The sequence below is a fragment of the Thamnophis sirtalis genome, unplaced genomic scaffold (assembly GCF_051295495.1).
Source record: "Thamnophis sirtalis isolate CommonGarterSnake01/CBP01778 unplaced genomic scaffold, rThaSir2_p1.2 scaffold_12, whole genome shotgun sequence".
Classification (NCBI taxonomy): Eukaryota; Metazoa; Chordata; class Lepidosauria; order Squamata; family Natricidae; genus Thamnophis; species Thamnophis sirtalis.
Window position 1 is genome coordinate 2,546,586 of NW_028261392.1, and position 18,649 is coordinate 2,565,234.

The following is an 18,649-nucleotide window of genomic DNA, read 5'->3' on the forward strand; positions in this document are numbered from 1 at the left end:
TTGGACTAGAAGACCTCCAAGGTCCCTTCCAGCTCTGAGATTCTATAATTGTGTAAGAGTCTCCTGCTTGAGTAAGGGGGTTGGACTAGAAGACCCCCAAGGTCCCTTCCAGCACTGTTATTTTGTCATTCTGTTATACTGATTAGGATTTTCCCTCCCGGCATGATAAAGATTTTACAAAGGTTGAGTTTAAATGACTTTGAAAATTAAAACAAAAATGTAATTTTTAAGTGCTGTCAATATGCCTAAATACAAAATTCTCTTGCAATTTCCCCCTGAAGAACCGGATTTTTAAAACAGATTAACAGAGTTGGAAGGGACCTTGGAGGTCTTCTAGTCCATCCCCCTTGCTCAAGCAGGAGGACCCTTACACAATTGCAGAATCACAGAGCTGGAAGGGACCTTGGAGGTCTTCTAGTCCAACCCCCTTGCTCAAGCAGGAGACACACAATTATACAATCATCTTTTATTTACTTCATTTTGTATTACACTGAGGATGGCTTTCTTTTCTTTTTTCTATTCTTCTCTCTCTCTTTCCTTTGCTAGCAGTGAGAAGCCAGCCTAGTTCCGTTTCTGTGTATTTCTGGCAGGGCTAAAAGCAGATCATTCTGTACAGACCCTCTTGTCAAAAAACAAGGAAGGAACTGACAAAAAAAGAAATAGGCTCAGAACCTGGTTGATGCTTGAACGTGGCCGCATCTTTCTGCTTTCCCCGGTGAAAGTAAGAATAGCAATAGCAATAGCAGTTAGACTTATATACCACTTCATAGGGCTTTCAGCCCTCTCTAAGCGGTTTACAGAGTCAGCATATTTGCCCCCAACAACAATCCGGGTCCTCATTTCACCCACCTCGGAAGGATGGAAGGCTGAGCCAACCCTGAGCCGGTGAGATTTGAACAGCCGAAGAAGCAGAGACAAGGCTCCATTCTCAGAGTCGAAGTCAACTTTGGATGATCATCAAAGGGGAGAAGGCTAAGTGTAGGGTACCGTTGCCAAAATAAAGCATGCTCGGAGCATGCACTAGCTAAGCAACTCCCGACCGAGTCAAAGGAGCTGTAGTCACAATGGGGAGGTTGAACATGGTTTGCATGCTCCGAGCTTTGATTCTTGCCTTAGTACCGTGTTTTCCCCAAAATAAGACTGGGTCTTATCTTATTCTTTGCTCCAAAACATGCATTAGGTGGCACACGGAGCCGTTTCTCAGGGCACGTGAGGTGTTGCCCTGTCAGCTCCAGTGTGCATGCGTGTGACGGCCAGCTGATTTTCGGCCTTGATTTTCGGCTGTTTTTCACCCTCCGGAGAGTGGAAAACCCACCCAATGCGCAAACCGGAAGTTTTGCAATGGACTTCCGGTTTGCAGGGTGGGCTGTTTTCGCGCTCCGGAAGCCTCCGGAAGGAGAAAAACAGCCCAATGGGCAATCCAGAAGTTGGAAAACAGGCCGTTTCCGGCCTCCAGAGGGCCTCTGGGGGTGGGGGAGGTTGTTTCTCCCTCCCCAGGCTCCAAGAAAGCCATGCACAACATGTGCAGGGCAGTGTGTGTGTGTCATGCACGCAAGTGCAGGGGACATTAAACTATGGGGGTGGGCATGCATGCACACGCAATAGCACACACGCATGTGCTTTTGGCACCTGAGGTGAAAAAGGTTCATCATCATTGCAATAGAACTTATTTTCTGGTTAGGTCTTATTTTGGGGGAAATACGGTACTAAATGCCTCCACCTGGTTGACAATCTTAACTGAGGCTTATTTTGGAGGAGGGCTAGGGCTTATATTACCAGCATCCTTTCTCTGTATTTTGTTTTTTATTTATTTCTGTACTGTAAGCCGCCCGGAGTCCCTACGGGATTGGGCGGCATATAAATGTTATTAAACTTGCAAACTAAACTTGCAAAACTTGCATCCTGAAAAACCATCCTTGGGCTTATTTTCCGGTTGAGTCTTATTTCTGGGGAAACAGGATAAGACCACACTAGAATCCTGTATGCAGTCTTGGTCAACAGACTATATAAAAAGAAGAAGTTGAGACTCTGGAAAGGGTGCAGAGAAGAGCAACCAGGATGATTAGGGGACTGGAGGCTCAAACACACGAAGAACGGTTGCAGGAACTGGGCATGGCTAGTCTAGGGAAGAGAAGGACCAGGGGAGACAGGATAGCATCTTCCAATATCTCAGGGGCTGCCACAAAGAAGAGGGGGTCAAGATATTCTCCAAGGTGCCTGAAGGCCAGAGAAGGAACAATGGATGGAAACTGAACAAGGAGAGATTCAACCTGGAAATAAGGAGGAATTTCCTGACAGTGAGAACAATCAACCCATGGAACAGAAGTTGCCTTCAGAGGTTGTGGGAGCTTCATCCCTGGAAGCTTTCAAGAAGAGACTGGACTGCCATCTTCTGCATCTCCATCCCATCCCATCCCATCTGGCAAATCATGAAGCTCTTCTTCCGTTTGGGATTTTGAACTTTCCGCTGGATTCAAGTCCACCGATAAAGTGTCTAGACGAAAGCCAAGGCATTTAGTGGCCTTGTTGTTGTTTTTTTTAACCGCAGCTGTCTCACTTCTTGGAAAGCTGTGTGTTAACTGCAAATGGCCAAGCCAGATATTCCTTGCTGGATTTTTAAAAAAAGAACCCAGCCACATTCTGTGCTTTCTCTTTCAAAATCCTGGATAATCTACCCAGCGTCTTTCCAGTTTCCTTTGGGTTTTACTGCAATTTCAGAGAGAGAGAGAGAGTTTATACAATTTAATCTATCTAGGTTTCCAAAATCATCTCCCGGGCTCCTTCTATAGCACGACAACCCATAATATGGCTTAAATTTTGTTGCATTTAAGTACAAAGACAATAAAGATCATACTTAAATAGGCATCGCATAACCCACCTATCTGAGAACTTTAACTCTGCAAGAAGCAGTTACGTAATAAAAGTCTTGGATTGAAAATGTGATCACTGATGTTCTGGAGAAAAGAAACTTTATGTCACTGGAGAACAATCTCCTGATCAGCAGAGACTATTAAAAGAAGGACTGTTGGGGAGGGGGGCATGATACCAGTCTTCCAATATTTGAGGGGCTGCCACAAAGAGGAGGGGTCAACCTATTTTCCAAAGCAACAGAAGACGTCAAGAAGCAATGGATGGGAACTAATCAAGGAGAGAAGCAAACTGGAACTAAGGAGAAATTTCCTGACAGTGAGGAACCAACCAATCAATGGAACAGAAGTTGTCTCCAGAAGTTATGAATGCTCCAACACTGGAGTATATAAGGGCAATAGTTCTTATATGGGGCTAGATTTAGGCTGCTTGTGGCTATGTAGAGATTCTAAGCTGAGTTCTCTTTTAACTCCACCCTAGGTTCTGCTTCTTCTACACCTCTTCATGATTGATATAACACTGAAAGAAAAAAATTGGGTTTTGTTTTGTTTTTCCTGGGCTAGTGTCGCTCTACATCTTTGGGGTTCAACAAGTACTGTGTTTCCCCCAAAATAAGACAGGGTCTTCTTTTCTTTTGACGCCTCCCGGAAATAAGACGCTTGGCCTTATTTTCGGGGAGGTCTTATTATTTTTGAGCCACAGGAGGTGTCGAGCGTAGTCACCTCGTGGCTGCTGTTGTGTTGCAATATTTTCAGGGAGGGCTTATTTTAGCACATGCGCCCAAAAGCCCGATTGGGATTATTATCCAGAGAAGGTGTATTTTCAGGGAAACAGGATATGATTGATCTCTTTTTTTTTAAGGTTCAAAAGTTTTATTTCTTTTAAAACAAACATTTCATCATTCCTCAATCAGTAAGACATCGAAGTACAATTTTTTGTGTGTCAAAATAATGCTAGTTTACCACCAAATTCTTGTCTAGCCTAATGCATACCCCTCCCTCCCTCCCCCCTCCCCCCAACCCCTCTCCTCCTTCCCCCCCCCCCCGACTTCCCAGAACCCGTACACGGTATGGATTTTTAACAAACACAGTCTAAAATCTATTGAGAAAAAAGAAATAAAGAAATTAATGACATTCTACATTGACCTTAGCTTCTTCTTGCTGAACCAACTTTAAACAATTTAAATCATTTCTGATCTTAAGCATAGGCTAACTGGAATTTCTTGGTCCCGTATTTATTTTGTATATAGTCAATCCATTTTTTCCAGTCTCGTTTATATCTCTCATTTGAGTGATCTTTAAGATATGCCGATATTTGATTGATCTCTTCTTGAACAATTTGTTCCAGATGGACCCACACCGAATTTCTGAAGAGGATACCACCTGTTTACGGTCCTTCCTGAGGCTCCAAGGGAATATGGATCTGCCAGAAGCCACCTTGGCTAACCAAGAGTCAGGGCTGTTGTCTGAATCGTGTCGAAGGATGAAGCAGGCATTCCAGAGAATAATGCAAAAGGTCAGTCTACTCCGGGTTGGAAGTTGGTGGAAGGTTCAGGGTTACCTTAGACCCCCTTCCGCATCATACAGAAGCCTCCCATTGGATCACATCTCGAATGGGGTCTTCTGAACTCAACTAATCAATGGAGAATAATAAACCCTGTTCTTCCTTCAAAACAAGGAGGAAGTACCAGGGACTAGAAGACCTCCAAGGTCCCTTCCAGCTCTGTTAGTATTAGTCCTGTCCTTAAGAAAAGGCCTTCCTTCCTTGAAAGCACCACTACCACAGATTACAGATTAACAGAGTGGGAAGGGACCTTGTAAGTCATCTAGTCCAACCCCCTGCCCAAACAGGAGACCTGACACCATTTCTGACCGAGGGCAGCCCAGCCTCTTCTTGAAAGCCTCCAGGGATGAAGCTCCTACAACTTCTGAAGGCAACTTCTGTTCCATCCGGTTGATTGTTCTCACTGTCAGGAAATTTGCTCCGTTTTATGGAAATTCTTGCCACGATTGTTCAGGGAATCTCCGCAGCTCTTAAATACGTCACATGGTTGTTAAGTGAATCTGTAGCTTCCTCATTGGCTTGGCTTGTGAGAAGGACACAGAAGGGGATTGCACGATCCCGGGATGGTGCGACCGGTAGAAATATGAGTCGGTTGCCAAGCATCTGAATTCTGATCACATGGCCACGGGGATGCTGCGACGGTCATAAGTGTGGAAAAATGGCCGTAAGATGCTTTTTTAAGTACCATCGTAATTTTGAACTAAATGAACTGTTGGGAGCCGAGGACGAGTTATGCAACTTTATTTAGTCCTTTTTCAACATTGGCCACTCTGGGATCACAGTAGATCCTGAAAAATCAGCCATGGGGCACTGAATTCACAAGGAACCATCCGTGGCTGAGCTTGTCGATCAGAAAGGCCGGCAGTTTGGCGGTTCGAATCGCTAGTACAGGTCTCCTGCGTGAGCAGGGGGTTGGAATAGATGACCTCCAAGGTCCCTCCCAACTCTGTTACTGTTTCAATCTGTTTAAATACGGGACAGGCCATACATCGGCTCAACGGTCTTTAAGACCATTTTCTCTCTGAGGAATGGCTCCTGGTTCAGATCTATTTAAATCGAATTATGATCTGATCTAAGGGTGCTTTTGCAGGGTAGTAGACCCTTGTCTAAGAGTCGAGGTGGCACAGTGGTTAAATGCAGCACTGCAGGCTACTTCAGCTGACTGCAGTTCTGCAGTTCGGCTGTTCAAATCTCACCAGGCTCAAGGTTGACTCAGCCTTCCATCCTTCCGAGGTGGGTAAAATGAGGACCCGGATTGTTGTTGGGGGTGATTTGCTGACTCTGTAAACCACTTAGAGAGGGCTGAAAGCCCTATGAAGCGGTATATAAGTCTAACTGCTATTGCTATTGTGTAGGAATCTGTTGCCTCATTTCCTTTCCTTATTGCTGGCTAGGAAAAAACAAATCTAGCGCGGGGTTTTAACTGAACTGGTGATTAAGGGCCTGGAGACAAAACTGTATGAAGAACGGTTGCAGGATTTGTGTATCGCCAGTCTAGAGGAAAGAAGGAGGGGGGGGGGGCACGACAGCAGTCTTCCAATACTTGAGGGGCTGCCACAAAGAAGGGGGAGTCAATTTATTTTCCGATTTCAAAATACTTTTTTTTATTTTCCATTTTCATAACATATAATCACATGTATACTATTACATAGCCAATATCCTATTGTATTAAGTAGTAATTACATCAGTTCCTCTTGTCATCAACGCCCAGAAAGATAAAAACCCATTATTGGCTCTTCTGTTCTCCATACACCTCTTTCTTCTGCCTCTCTCCTACCTCCTTTCTTCCCTCCATCATCCTTTCCTACTCTACTTCCCCTTCCTTTCTCCTTCTCCTCTCTCTTCATTCCACTCTTCCTTATCCTCCTCATCTTCCCCCCTTACCCTCTCTCCTATCCCTCTCTTCCCATCTTTCTTCTCTCCTCTGTTTCCCACTCTTCCTCTCTCCTATCCCTCTCTTCCCATCTTTCTTCTCCCTTCTGTTTCCCACTCTTCCTCTCATTGGTGTATTTCAGCTTCTGAGCAAACTCCATTCTATGTTGATGGTATTTATGCTTCCATATCAATATACTTAACATAACTTAGTTTTAAAGAAAAAATAAGAGAAGACAGTATACATGTGCAATCATATTACTTTAAAACCTAACACCCCTCGTCAAGCCTAATATACATCCCTCCCTCACACCCTCCCCCCAACCCCCTCCCAGCCTTCTCTCCCCCGACTTCCCAGAACCCCAATTTATTTTCCAAAGTACCTGGAGGCAAGACAAGAAGCAATGGGTGGAAACTAATCACTGTTCCATGGGTAGATGGTTCTCACTGTCAGGAAATTCCTCCTTATTTCCAGGTTGAATCTCTCCTTGTTCAGTTTCCATCCATTGTTCCTTGTCTGGCCTTCAGGTGCTTTGGAAAATAGCTTGAACCCCCCCTCCTCTCTTTGGCAGCCCCTCAAATATTGGAAGACTGCTATCCTGTCTCCCCTGGTCCTTCTCTAGACTAGCCAGGCCCAGTTCCTGCAACAGTTCATTATATGTTTTAGCTTCCAGTCCCTTAATCCTTTTGGTTGCTCTTCTCTGCACTCTTTCTAGAGTCTCAACAACTTTTTTTATAGTGTGGTAACCAAAACTGGATGCAGGATTCTAGGTGTAGTCTTACTAAGGCTTTATAGAGTGGTATTTGTACTTATAGATTGATATTAGCTCTTAAGAAGAGACTGGACAGTCACGGGTATAGGGTCTCCAGCTTGAGCAGGAGATTAGACTAGAAGACCCCCAAGGTCCCTTCCAACTCTCTTGGTTTTTTGTGTTCTGTGAGATGGGCAGTTGGTCTTATTTTCAGCAATGTTGACACCTGGGAGTGTCCCTGGGAGTGGGCGGCATACAAATACCAATAAACTTCAAACTTCAAACTTCAAACCTGTAGTTGGTAGCAATAGCAATAGCAGTTAGACATATACCGCTTCATAGGGCTTTCAGCCCTCTCTAAGTGGTTTACAGAGTCAGCATATCGCCCCCACAGTCTGGGTCCTCATTTCACCCAGATAGATAGATAGATGATAAATGATAGATGATAGATAGATAGATAGATAGATAGATAGATAGAGATAGATAGATAGATAGATAGATAGATAGATAGCCATAGCAGTTAGACTTATATACCGCTTCATAGGGCTTTCAGCCCTCTCTAAGCGGTTTACAGAGTCAGCATATCGCCCCCCACAGTCTGGGTCCTCATTTCACTCAGATAGATAGATAGATGATAGATGATAAATGATAGATGATAGATGATAGATGATAGATGATAGATAGATAGATAGAGATAGATAGAGATAGATAGATAGTTAGATAGATAGATAGATAGCCATAGCAGTTAGACTTATATACCGCTTCATAGGGCTTTCAGCCCTCTCTAAGCGGTTTACAGAGTCAGCATATCGCCCCCACAGTCTGGGTCCTCATTTCACCCACCTCGGAAGGATGGAAGGCTGAGTCAACCTTGAGCCGGTGAGATTAGCAATAGCAATAGCAGTTAGACTTATATACCGCTTCATAGGGCTTTCAGCCCTCTCTAAGCGGTTTACAGAGTCAGCATATCTCCCCCACAGTCTGGGTCCTCATTTTACCCACCTCGGAAGGATGGAAGGTTGAGTCAACCCTGAGCCAGTGAGATTTGAACCGCTGAACTGCAGATAGCAATCAGCTGAAGTGGCCTGCAGTACTGCACCCTAACCACTGCGCCACCTCGGCTCTTGATAGACAGACAATTCCCTTAACAGAATGTAGAAAAATAGCATGGAAATGAGGAGCGTTACAGCGTGATTAGGGAATTTCCGCTAATAGGAAAACAATTTGGGAGAAGCCGTCTCGGTGACAAGGAGGTGAAGAAAGGAAAAAAGTAAATTAAATGGAGCAGTAGAACTTGAAGGCCATTAATTGAAGATGTTCTGGAGTCCTCTGAAGAAGATCAAAGTTCAAAGCTAGTCGCCAGTTCTTAAATGGATTTGTGGAGCCACCTGGCCTTGTCCAATTACAGAGAAACCACACAGGTAGACCCTTAAGTTCTCCGCTCACGTCAAGGAGTCTTATTTCCACTCAAACCCGACCGACACTGTTTCCTTCTCGGTTCTTGGCCAATGAAATCCCCAGCTTATCAAATCGATTCGGGCAATGTCAACACAATGGTGTTTTTCTTTCCTGCTGGCTTGGTGACAATTTTTGTGCAAGACCTTAGAAGGCCTTTGGCAAACCACATTCATCTCAGGGAAGGCGGCCATCCTTTTGGCAGGAGATCCTGTGGGATACGTCGGTCGGTCAGTCGAGGGAGCCTGTTTCCATTCCCCTTGGCAGCCGTCCCAGGAGCTGACAGCTGAAGGGAGCTTGGTCAAGCTTAGACTTGTGTCTGCGCTTGGCAACAGGACACTTCACCGGTGGAACCTCCAGAGGGCCTCTCCTCAGGAGACTCTTGTGTTGACTGCTTAAGGATGCTTGACATTGGAGCTCTTGGGCTATTTATAGACTCTGGCCATCAAGTCATCAATGAAGCCCACGAGATCTTTCTTTCTTTCTTTCTTTCTTTCTTTCTTTCTTTCTTTCTTTCTTTCTTTCTTTCTTTCTTTCTTTCTTTCTTCTTCCTTCCTTCTTTCCTCCATCCCTCCCTCTCCCTTCTCCTTCTCCTTCTCCTTCTCCTTCTCCTTCTCCTTCTCCTTCTCCTTCTCCTTCTCCTTCTCCTTCTCCTTCTCCTTCTCCTTCTCCTTCTTCTTCTTCTTCTCCTCCTCCTCCTCCTCCTCCTCTTCCTCCTCCTCCTCCTCTATCTCCACCTCCTCCTCTTCTTGTTCTTGTTCTTGTTCTTGTTCTTGTTCTTGTTCTTGTTCTTGTTCTTTTTGTTCTTCTTCTTCTTTTTCTTCTTCTTCTTCTTCTTCTTCTTCTTCTTCTTCTTCTTCTTCTTCTTCTTTTCCTCCTTCCTCCTCCTCCTCCTCCTCCTCCTCCTCCTCCTCCTCCTCCTCCTCCTCCTCTATCTCCTCCTCCTCCTCCTCTTCTTGTTGTTCTTCTTGTTTTCCTGCAACCATTCTTCATAGGTCTCCAAAGACATATGGAAAGGAGCTGTCCCACCTGACCTCTGGATCCTACTCTTCTTCTTGTTGTTCTTCTTGTTGTTCTTCTTGTTGTTCTTGTTGTTGTTGTTGTTGTTGTTGTTGTTGTTGTTCTTCTTCTTCTTCTTCTTCTTCTTCTTCTTCTTCTTCTTCTTCTCCTCCTTCTCCTCCTCCTCCTCCTCCTCCTCCTCCTCCTCCTCCTCCTCCTCCTCCTCTATCTCCTCCTCTTCCTCCTCTTCTTGTAGTTCTTCTTGTTTTCCTGCAACCATTCTTCATAGGTGTCCAAAGACATATGGAAAGGAGCTGTCCCACCAGACCTCTGGATCTGCCTTAAAGAAACCTTAAGCCCCAAAGTAAAATCTGAATGCATCTTAAAACCGAAGATAAATGGTACCAGAACTATGAGGAAACGGATGAACAAAGTCAGAGTAGATGCAGGATTGTTCTTTCTAGTTTTATTCCTGTTCAGAGATTTGGCAGCCTGGGTTGATGGAACCAGCAGCGACCCAGGCCTGCCACGTCCCCCCGAACCGGTTCTCCCTAGGCGCCGCCATTTTGTTTTTTGCTTCTGCGCATGCGCAGAACAATTTTTATTGCACTGCACATCCATGTGCGCCCGAGCAAATGTGCCTGCTGGAATCCAGCCCTGTTCCTGTTTCATATATATTGGAAGTTCATTATTATTATTATTCCCTGGTTGAGTTTTTTCCTCATGAGCTGAAATGCTGGCATTTATTTCTGTAGCTCCTGTGAGATTCGCGGGGCCACTTTTCGTGGCTTGCTGGTGAAAGGGTTAAAAGGTTGATGCTTTTTTTGTTTGCCGTTTCCTTCCTGGCTTGACAGAGCTAGAAAACATTCGATTTCCTGCGAGATAATGATTTTTGATCTTCTTCTTCTTAGTATTCACCTCATCACTGGTTCCCCGCATTCTCTCTGGGTTAAGGCCCAGATCATGAGGGATGAAAAACCTCACACCCACGTTTATGTGGAAGATTGCTCGAGGTGGCGCCTTTCATCTCGCCCCCCCAAATTGTCACTGCTTTCTTCATGGGACGGAGGGCAGACCTAACTCTCTAACAAGTTATCTTCTAGGACAGTGGTTCCCAAACTTGGCAACTTTAAGACTTGTGGACTTCAACTCCTAGAATTCTCCAGCCAATTCTGGGAGTTGAAGTCCACAAGTCTTAAAGTTGCCAAGTTTGGGAACCACTGTTCTAGAACCACTGTTCTAGGAAATACCCCTAATGAACTAGATTCTAGATCCTGAGGGATCTGTCCTAGATGTAGATGTTTAGATGCGTGCTATAGGTTTGCCCTGATGGTGAACCTATGGCATGCATACCACAGGTGACAGGGGGAGCCATATTGGTGCGCACACGACCCATATCCGTACACACGAGCATGCGCACACCAGCCAGCTGATTTTCAGGTCTTCTGGGCCCACCAGAAGTCAGGAAACAGACCGTTTTCGGCCTCTGGTGTGTCTCTGGGGGTAGGGGGAGTGGGGAAGGCCATTTTCTCCCTCCCCAGGCTCCTAAAAAGGCTCTGGAACCTGGGGAGAGCAAAAAATGGGTCTTCCGATCTGACCAGAAGTCGGCAAATGGGCCATTTCTGACCTCCGGAAGGTCTCTTGACTCTTGAGAGGGCCAAAACAGATCCACCATGCCATCGCTTGCCAAAAGCAGGGGGAAGGCAGGGAGTCATACGTGCATGTGCGAGGGCGCACACGCATGCGTGGTGGGGGAGGGCGCATAGAATTATGAGTGTGGGCATGTGCATGAATGACCCCCCCCGCTTTTGGCATGCGATGGCAAAAATGTTAGCCATCACTGGTATAGGGTTTCCTGCCTAAGCAGGGGGTTGGACTAGAAGACCTCCAAGGTCCCTTCCAGCACTGTCATTCTATATTCTATATTCCCTGCTTTGGAAGTGATGGAGAACATGATGATGGTGATATCGCCTCTTTGGACCTGTAGCTCCCACCCAGTGTCATGCCTTCACCACAATTGTGGGTTTATAATGTTTTGAAACCAGAAGTGGAAAATGCCTGGACACACAGATGTAATTTCAGTGGGTGTTTGTGGATATAATGCGTAGATCTCTGCTAAAGAGCCATGGTGGCGCAGAGAATGTGGCATTGCAGGTTGGCTCTGCCAACTGCCAGCAGTTCGATCCTGGCCGGCTCAAGGTTGACTCAGCCTTCCGTCCTTCTGATGTTGATAAGATGAAGACCCAGGTTGTTGGGGGCAAGAGGCTGACTCTGTAAATCCCTTAGAGAGGGCTGTAAAGGCACTGCGAAGTGCTATTTCTACTGCTATTGCAAAATTTGGTGCTGTATGCTGTAGTTTTGGTTCCCATAGGAGATGATTTCTCAACTCAGCAGTCTTCCAATATTTGAGAGGTTGCCAAAAAAGAGGAGGGGGTCAACTTTATTTTCCAAAGCACCAGAGGGCAGGACAAGAAACAATGGATGGAAACTATTTGATAAGCAACGTGGGACTAAGAAAAAAAAACTCCCTAACCATGAGGACAATTAATCAATGGGGCAGCTTGCCTTCAGAAGTTGTGGGTGCTCCATCACTTGTAAGTTTTTAAAAAGACCCTGGACACTTGTCACTTGTCTGAAATGGTACTTGATCAGGGGGCTGGATTAGAAGACCTCCAAGATCCCTTCCAGCTCTATTCTGATTGATGAGTTCAATTAAACTGATTTATTGCTACTCGTGCCTATACACGGGAACCTTACAAACTCAATGGTTAGCACCTGCTTGGAGTTAGTTAGATAAGAGCCCACGGAAATTCTAGGGAGTTGGGCTAACTTTGCTTGTAACTATGTAGGTATTCTATCTAGGCTAATTCCTCTTTTGATTCCCCCTCCAGATTCTGCCAATTCTTCTACAATTGTAGCGGTAAATATCTGGAAAGCTAGATCTTTTCTCCCCTGGAATGCAACAGTCCCATTCCACTTTATTATTATTTCTTTACAAGAAAGTTTTATTAAACAAACAACACACACACACACACACACACACACAAAATCATCATCACATACAGCATGTCGTTTGGTTACAAGTGTTTTTGCATCCATATTCTCAAATAGCATTTACAATTTTCAGATTTTTCATCTACGGTAGTATAACGAAATACCTCACTTTCATTGTACAATGTATATTCAATTGCAATTAGTATTGTTATTTTTTCCCCCCAATAAACCTAATTCCGTTTCATTCTTGATTGTCTATTTAATAACAGTATACCTTTGTATAATCACAGATCCCGATATGAAAGAGATTTACCAACCGTTTATATTTGTATATCACTGTTTTCAATTATGCATAACTCCACCAATCAACTATCGGATACGCTTATGTTACGTATTGTACATCATACATTCAATATATACCAATTTTTAATGACTTCCTTATTAAAATTATTTATCAGCAACAAGATATCTTTGTAATATATTCTTAGGGTTATACATTAGATCACCAAATCCTTTATCAGATATACCCCACTCCACTTTATTAAATGCTTTTTTTTTTATTTTAATTTTTAGGAGGTCCAGCGTCTGAGCGCTGGGAAAGACCAGTCAAAGTTGGAGAAATGTAAGTGTCACTTTCTTGTCAAGAACCTTTAGCTTAAGGAAGATTTCAGTTTCTGATTTTAACATGGTTTTTTTCCCCACCCCCAACAGCCACAATGGGCGCTTCATGGCCCGATTCGCCCAAGAAAAGCAAACCCGAAAAAGCGCCGTTTGCTCATCTTATAATTGACAGCCACAATATTCCATCTGGTAAGTTCATTTTCAAACATTTTCCATGTTACAATTGAGAGTTCAAAGCGAGGCATGCTGATTTACTGCCAGTCATGCCTGAAATAGCAATAGCAGTTAGACTTCTATACCGCTTCCTAGGGCTTTCAGCCCTCTCTAAGTGGTTTACAGAGTCAGCATATCGCCCCCAACAACAATCCGGGTCCTCATTTCACCCACCTCGGAAGGATGGAAGGCTGAGTCAACCTTGAGCCGGTGAGATTTGAACCGCTGAACTAGCAATAGCAGTTAGACTTATATACCGCTTCCTAGGGCTTTCAGCCCTCTCTAAGCGGTTTACAGAGTCAGCATATTGCCCCCACAGTCTGGGTCCTCATTTCACCCACCTCGGAAGGATGGAAGGCTGAGTCAACCTTGAGCCGGTGAGATTAGAACCGCTGAACTGCAGAAAGAACGTCTGTCCATCCGTCCGTCCGTCCGTCCGTCCGTCCGTCCGTCCGTCCGTCCGTCCATCCATCCATCCATCCATCTCTATCATCTATCTATCTATCTATCTATCTATCTATCTATCTATCTATCTATCTATCTATCTATCTATCTATCTATCTATCTATCTATCTATCTATCTATCTATCTATCATCTATCTATCTATCTATCTATCTATCTATCTATCTATCTATCTCTATTTATCATCTATCTATCTATCTATCTATCTATCTATCTATCTATCTATCTATCTATCTATCTATCTATCTCTATTTATCATCTATCTATCTATCTATCTATCTATCTATCTATCTATCTATCTATCTATCTATCTATCTATCTATCTATCTATCTATCTATCTCTATTTATCATCTATCTATCTATCTATCTATCTATCTATCTACCTCTATTTATCATCTATCTATCTATCTATCTATCTATCTATCTATCTATCTATCTATCTATCTATCTATCTATCTATCTATCTATCTATCTCTATTTATCATCTATCTATCTATCTATCTATCTATCTATCTATCTATCTATCTATCTATCTATCTATCTATCTATCTATCTATCTATCTATCTATCTCTATTTATCATCTATCTATCTATCTATCTATCTATCTATCTATCTATCTATCTATCTATCTATCTATCTATCTATCTATCTATCTATCTATCTATCTATCTATCTATCTATCTATCTCTATTTATCATCTATCTATCTATCTATCTATCTATCTATCTATCTATCTATCTATCTATCTATCTATCTATCTATCTATCTATCTATCTATCTATCTATCTATCTATCTATCTATCTATCTATCTACCTCTATTTATCATCTATCTATCTATCTATCTATCTATCTATCTATCTATCTATCTATCTATCTATCTATCTATCTATCTATCTATCTATCTATCTATCTATCTATCTCTATTTATCATCTATCTATCTATCTATCTATCTATCTATCTATCTATCTATCTATCTATCTATCTATCTATCTATCTATCTATCTATCTATCTATCGCAATAGCAATAGCAGTTAGACTTATATACCGTTTCATAGGGCTTTCAGCCCTCTCTAAGCGGTTTACAGAGTCAGCATATCGCCCCCAACAACAATCCGGGTCCTCATTTTACCCACCTCAGAAGGATGGAAGGCTGAGTCAACCTTTGAGCCAGTGAGATTTGAACCGCCGAACTGCAGCTAACAGTCAGCTGAAGTGGCCTGCAGTGCTGCACTCTAACCACTGCGCCACCTCGGCTCTGAAACGGGCAACTCCGTATATATTTTAAATTACAATATTATTACATTTTTAAAGAATTGTACTTTGTGTATTCTACGCACCAGACTTTAAAATATTATAGCGTAAATATTTTAAAACAACGTAAGGAGCGAGCAGTGCTGTACAGGAAATCAGGCACAAAAAAGTGAAATATAGTTGGATAAACTACGAATCTGGAGGGTCGATAAATGGAGGCAGTCCAGTACATCATGAAAAATTTACAAAAATGAAATGAGAAAAACAGGATCGTCAACAACACGATGGGAGCCTAACCGATTTGGTGTAAAGTTGGATTTCATTTGCAAATTCCCTGGGAATTGTCATATGAAAGCATGGTGTGAAACGGCTGGAAACACGGTGGTTTCGATGAATTATGGCTTAGCTTGTGTCCGGAGGAAAAGCTGTAGGCTGATCAACCAAATTTGAGCATGAAAGAGTCCCCTCAGGGAAAAGGGCGGCCTATAAATAACAAATAAATAAAAATAAAATAAATAAGAGAGGGAGGGTGACAAAATTTTCTCAGAAAGGACCTTCCCTAGCTTTCGTGAGAGTAGAGCTTTGAGATTTGCAAGACTCTGTTGATGTAACTTTAGGATAAAGGTCAACCTTTTTTTTATTTTAAAAAAGTAATCTTTATTGGTTATACATTTCTTTTAAATAAGACATTTACAAATACAAATACAACTTTAAACATACAAACCCTCCCCTCTCTCCCCCCCCACCCCAGTGACAGTCATTCACAGCCCAACTTTTTTTCCCCTTCCTCATTGTTTAGTCTCTAAGCAGCATCTTCTCCTTACAAAGTTCAGGGATCTATTACAATACCCATGTTCACTTTTAGTTCCCATTGTTAACAACTGCTATTTGACTTTCCCCGTTTTAAGTCCCTGCTGTTCTCTTTGTCGCCCACATATACCATAGGTTCCAGCTAAGATAATGTTCCGTTTCTCCTTTGTCCCTCAGCCAACCCGTCATTCTGTCCATTTCTGCACACTCATAAATCTTTTTTAATTATGGCATCTTCCGATGGCATGGTAGTAGATTTCCAAAATTGCGCATATAGGTTATTCTTGAGGCCACAATTATATGTAGGCTCGAATGCCATATAGATTTACTCATGTTTTCTGGGTTTATGCTTAGTAAAAAAAGTCTCGGGTTTCCATTCCATGCTTGCCCCGGTAAACTCTTTTAGCCAGTTTTGAATCCTTCTCCACTATTTCGCGGCTTCAGTACAGGACCACCAAATATGGTAGCATGTGCCATCCCTTCTTCCACATTTCCAAACAAAGGTCAACCTTTATGGATGGAGCAAATGCATGGATGGCACCGGTCTCGCAAGCATGTGACCATAATAAAATGATCAGACCACACCTGGAATATTTTGCATCCAGTTTTGGTCACCACATTGCAAAAAAGATGTTGAGACTTTGGAAAAAGTGTGTAGAGAAGAGTAACTAAGATGATTAAAGGCCTGGAAACTAAAATAAATGAAGAACGGTGGCAGGAATTGGGTACGGCTAGTCTGGAAAAAAGAAGGACCAGAGGAGACATGATAGCACTGTTCCAGAATTTGAGGGGCTGCCACAAAGAAGAGGGTGGTCAACTTATTTTCCAAGCACCAGAGGGCAAGGCAAGAAGCAATGGATGGGAACTAATCAAGGAGAGAAGCAAACTGGAGTTGAGAAAGTTCCTGACAGTGAGAACAATTACTCAACTGAACAACTTGCTCCAACACTGGAGGTTTTAAAGAAGAGATTGGACAACCATTTTGTCTGAAATGGTATAGGGTCTTGAGCAGTGGGCTGGACTAGAAGACCTCCAAGGTACCTTCCAGCTCTAATCCGTTCTAAAGAGATTGGATAACCATTTGTTTGGAATGGCATAGGGTCTCCTGCTTGAGCAGGGGTTGGACTAGGGCCAGAGGTGGGTATTCAGCAGCTTCTGATCGGTTCTGGAGAACCGGTAGCGGAAATTTTGAGTAGTTGGGAGAACCGGCAAATTCCACCTCTGGCTGGCCCCGCCCTTATCTATTTACTGCCTCCCAAGTCCCAGCTGATCAGGAGAAAATGGGGATTTCGCAGTATCCTTCCCCTGCCACGCCCACCAAGCCACACCCACCAACCCATGCCACGCCCACCAAGCCACACCCACCAACCCATGCCACGCCCACCAAGCCACGCCCACAGAACCAGCCGTAAAAAATGTTGAATTCCCACCACTGACAAGGACCTCCAAACTCCCTTCCAGTTCCAATCTGATTGATCTATCTAACAACCACTCACTAAGTGAGGATTATTTCTAATAAAAATAGTACATTTTAATTCATTTAAAAAAAAGATATTTTCTTGTTTAGGCACCGGGAAAGTGAACCTTACCAGTTGGCACCACGACAAAGGCTGGGCTAACGTGCTGAACATGACCTTCAGCGATGGGGGGCTGATAGCCAATCACGACGGCTTTTACTACCTGTACGCCAACGTGTGTTTCCGGCACCACGAAACATTGGGCAACTTGACTGGCCAGGCGCTGCAGCTGATGGTGTTCGTGATCAAGACGGACGCCAGGCGGCGGAACTCGGTCGTCCTGATGAAAGGCGGGAGTACCAAGAATTGGTCGGGCGAATCCGAGTTTCATTTTTTCCTCGGTCAACGTCGGCGGGATCTTCAAACTGAAGTCGGGAGAGGTGGTGAACATCCAGGTCTCCTACCCTTCCTTACTGGACCACTCCCCGGAAGGGACTTATTTTGGCGCCTTTAAAATAAGAGATATTGATTGAATATTGATTTTCTTTCGTTTTTCGGTTGGGAAAAAATGTGGTATTTATTCAACTGGGTTGAGATGAATTGGAGGATGGGGGGGGGGTCTGGCTTGTGTGTGGGGTACAGCTGTATGCCGGTAACCCTCGACTTACAACCGCCCTTGAGCCCAACGCTTCGGTTGCTAAGAGAGACAGTTGTTAAGTGAGCTTTGCCCCGTTTTTCGGCTTCTCTCCCCACTTTTGTTAAGGGAATCACCGCAGGGGTTCACTTATCGACGCGGTTGGTAAGTGAATCCAGTTTCCCCGTGGACTTTTGCTGGTCGGAAGGTCGCAAAAGGGGATCCCATGAGCCCCGGGACACTGCAACCGTCATAAATATGAGTCAGTTGCCAAGCGTTTGAATTTGGATTGTGCGACCATGAGGGCCGTAAGTGTGAAAATAGGGCCTAAGTCCCTTTTGTTGTTGCCATTTTAACTTCGAGCAGTCATTAAATACCATATTTTTCAGAATATAAGACGCACCTTCCCCCCTAAAAGAGCGTGGAAATTTCAGTGCATCTTATACACCGAATACAGCCATTTTTGGCCTCCTGAAGCCCTGCCAGACATCCAATTTTTGCAAAAAAATAGCGAAAAACGGCCTGTTTTCGGCCTGTTTTTTTACAAAAACAGGGGCATTTTTGCCTCCCCCCCCCACCCAGCCCTGCTGAAAGCCTGCAGAGGAGGACAAAACCTTTTTTTCTTACTTACCTCTTCTAAATCTTGGTGCGTCTTATACACCGGTGCGTCTGATAGTCCGAAAAATACGGTAG

The 18,649-nt window shown here is 43.7% G+C and overlaps 2 protein-coding genes across 2 annotated transcripts; both read left to right on the forward strand.

Moving 5' to 3' along the window:
* Positions 1-4,215: 4,215 nt before the first annotated feature.
* On the forward strand, positions 4,216-17,855 carry TNFSF11 (TNF superfamily member 11). The gene is given in 5 exon segments (XM_087726953.1): positions 4,216-4,383; positions 13,077-13,125; positions 13,215-13,313; positions 17,433-17,719; positions 17,721-17,855. Coding segments are annotated over 5 exon segments (738 nt in total).
* On the forward strand, positions 13,826-14,839 carry LOC148043239 (uncharacterized; the record flags this gene model as incomplete). Its single annotated transcript, XM_087726390.1, has 1 exon — positions 13,826-14,839. A coding segment is annotated over one exon (1,014 nt), but the record flags the coding sequence as incomplete, so codon positions are not given.
* Positions 17,856-18,649: the final 794 nt, after the last annotated feature.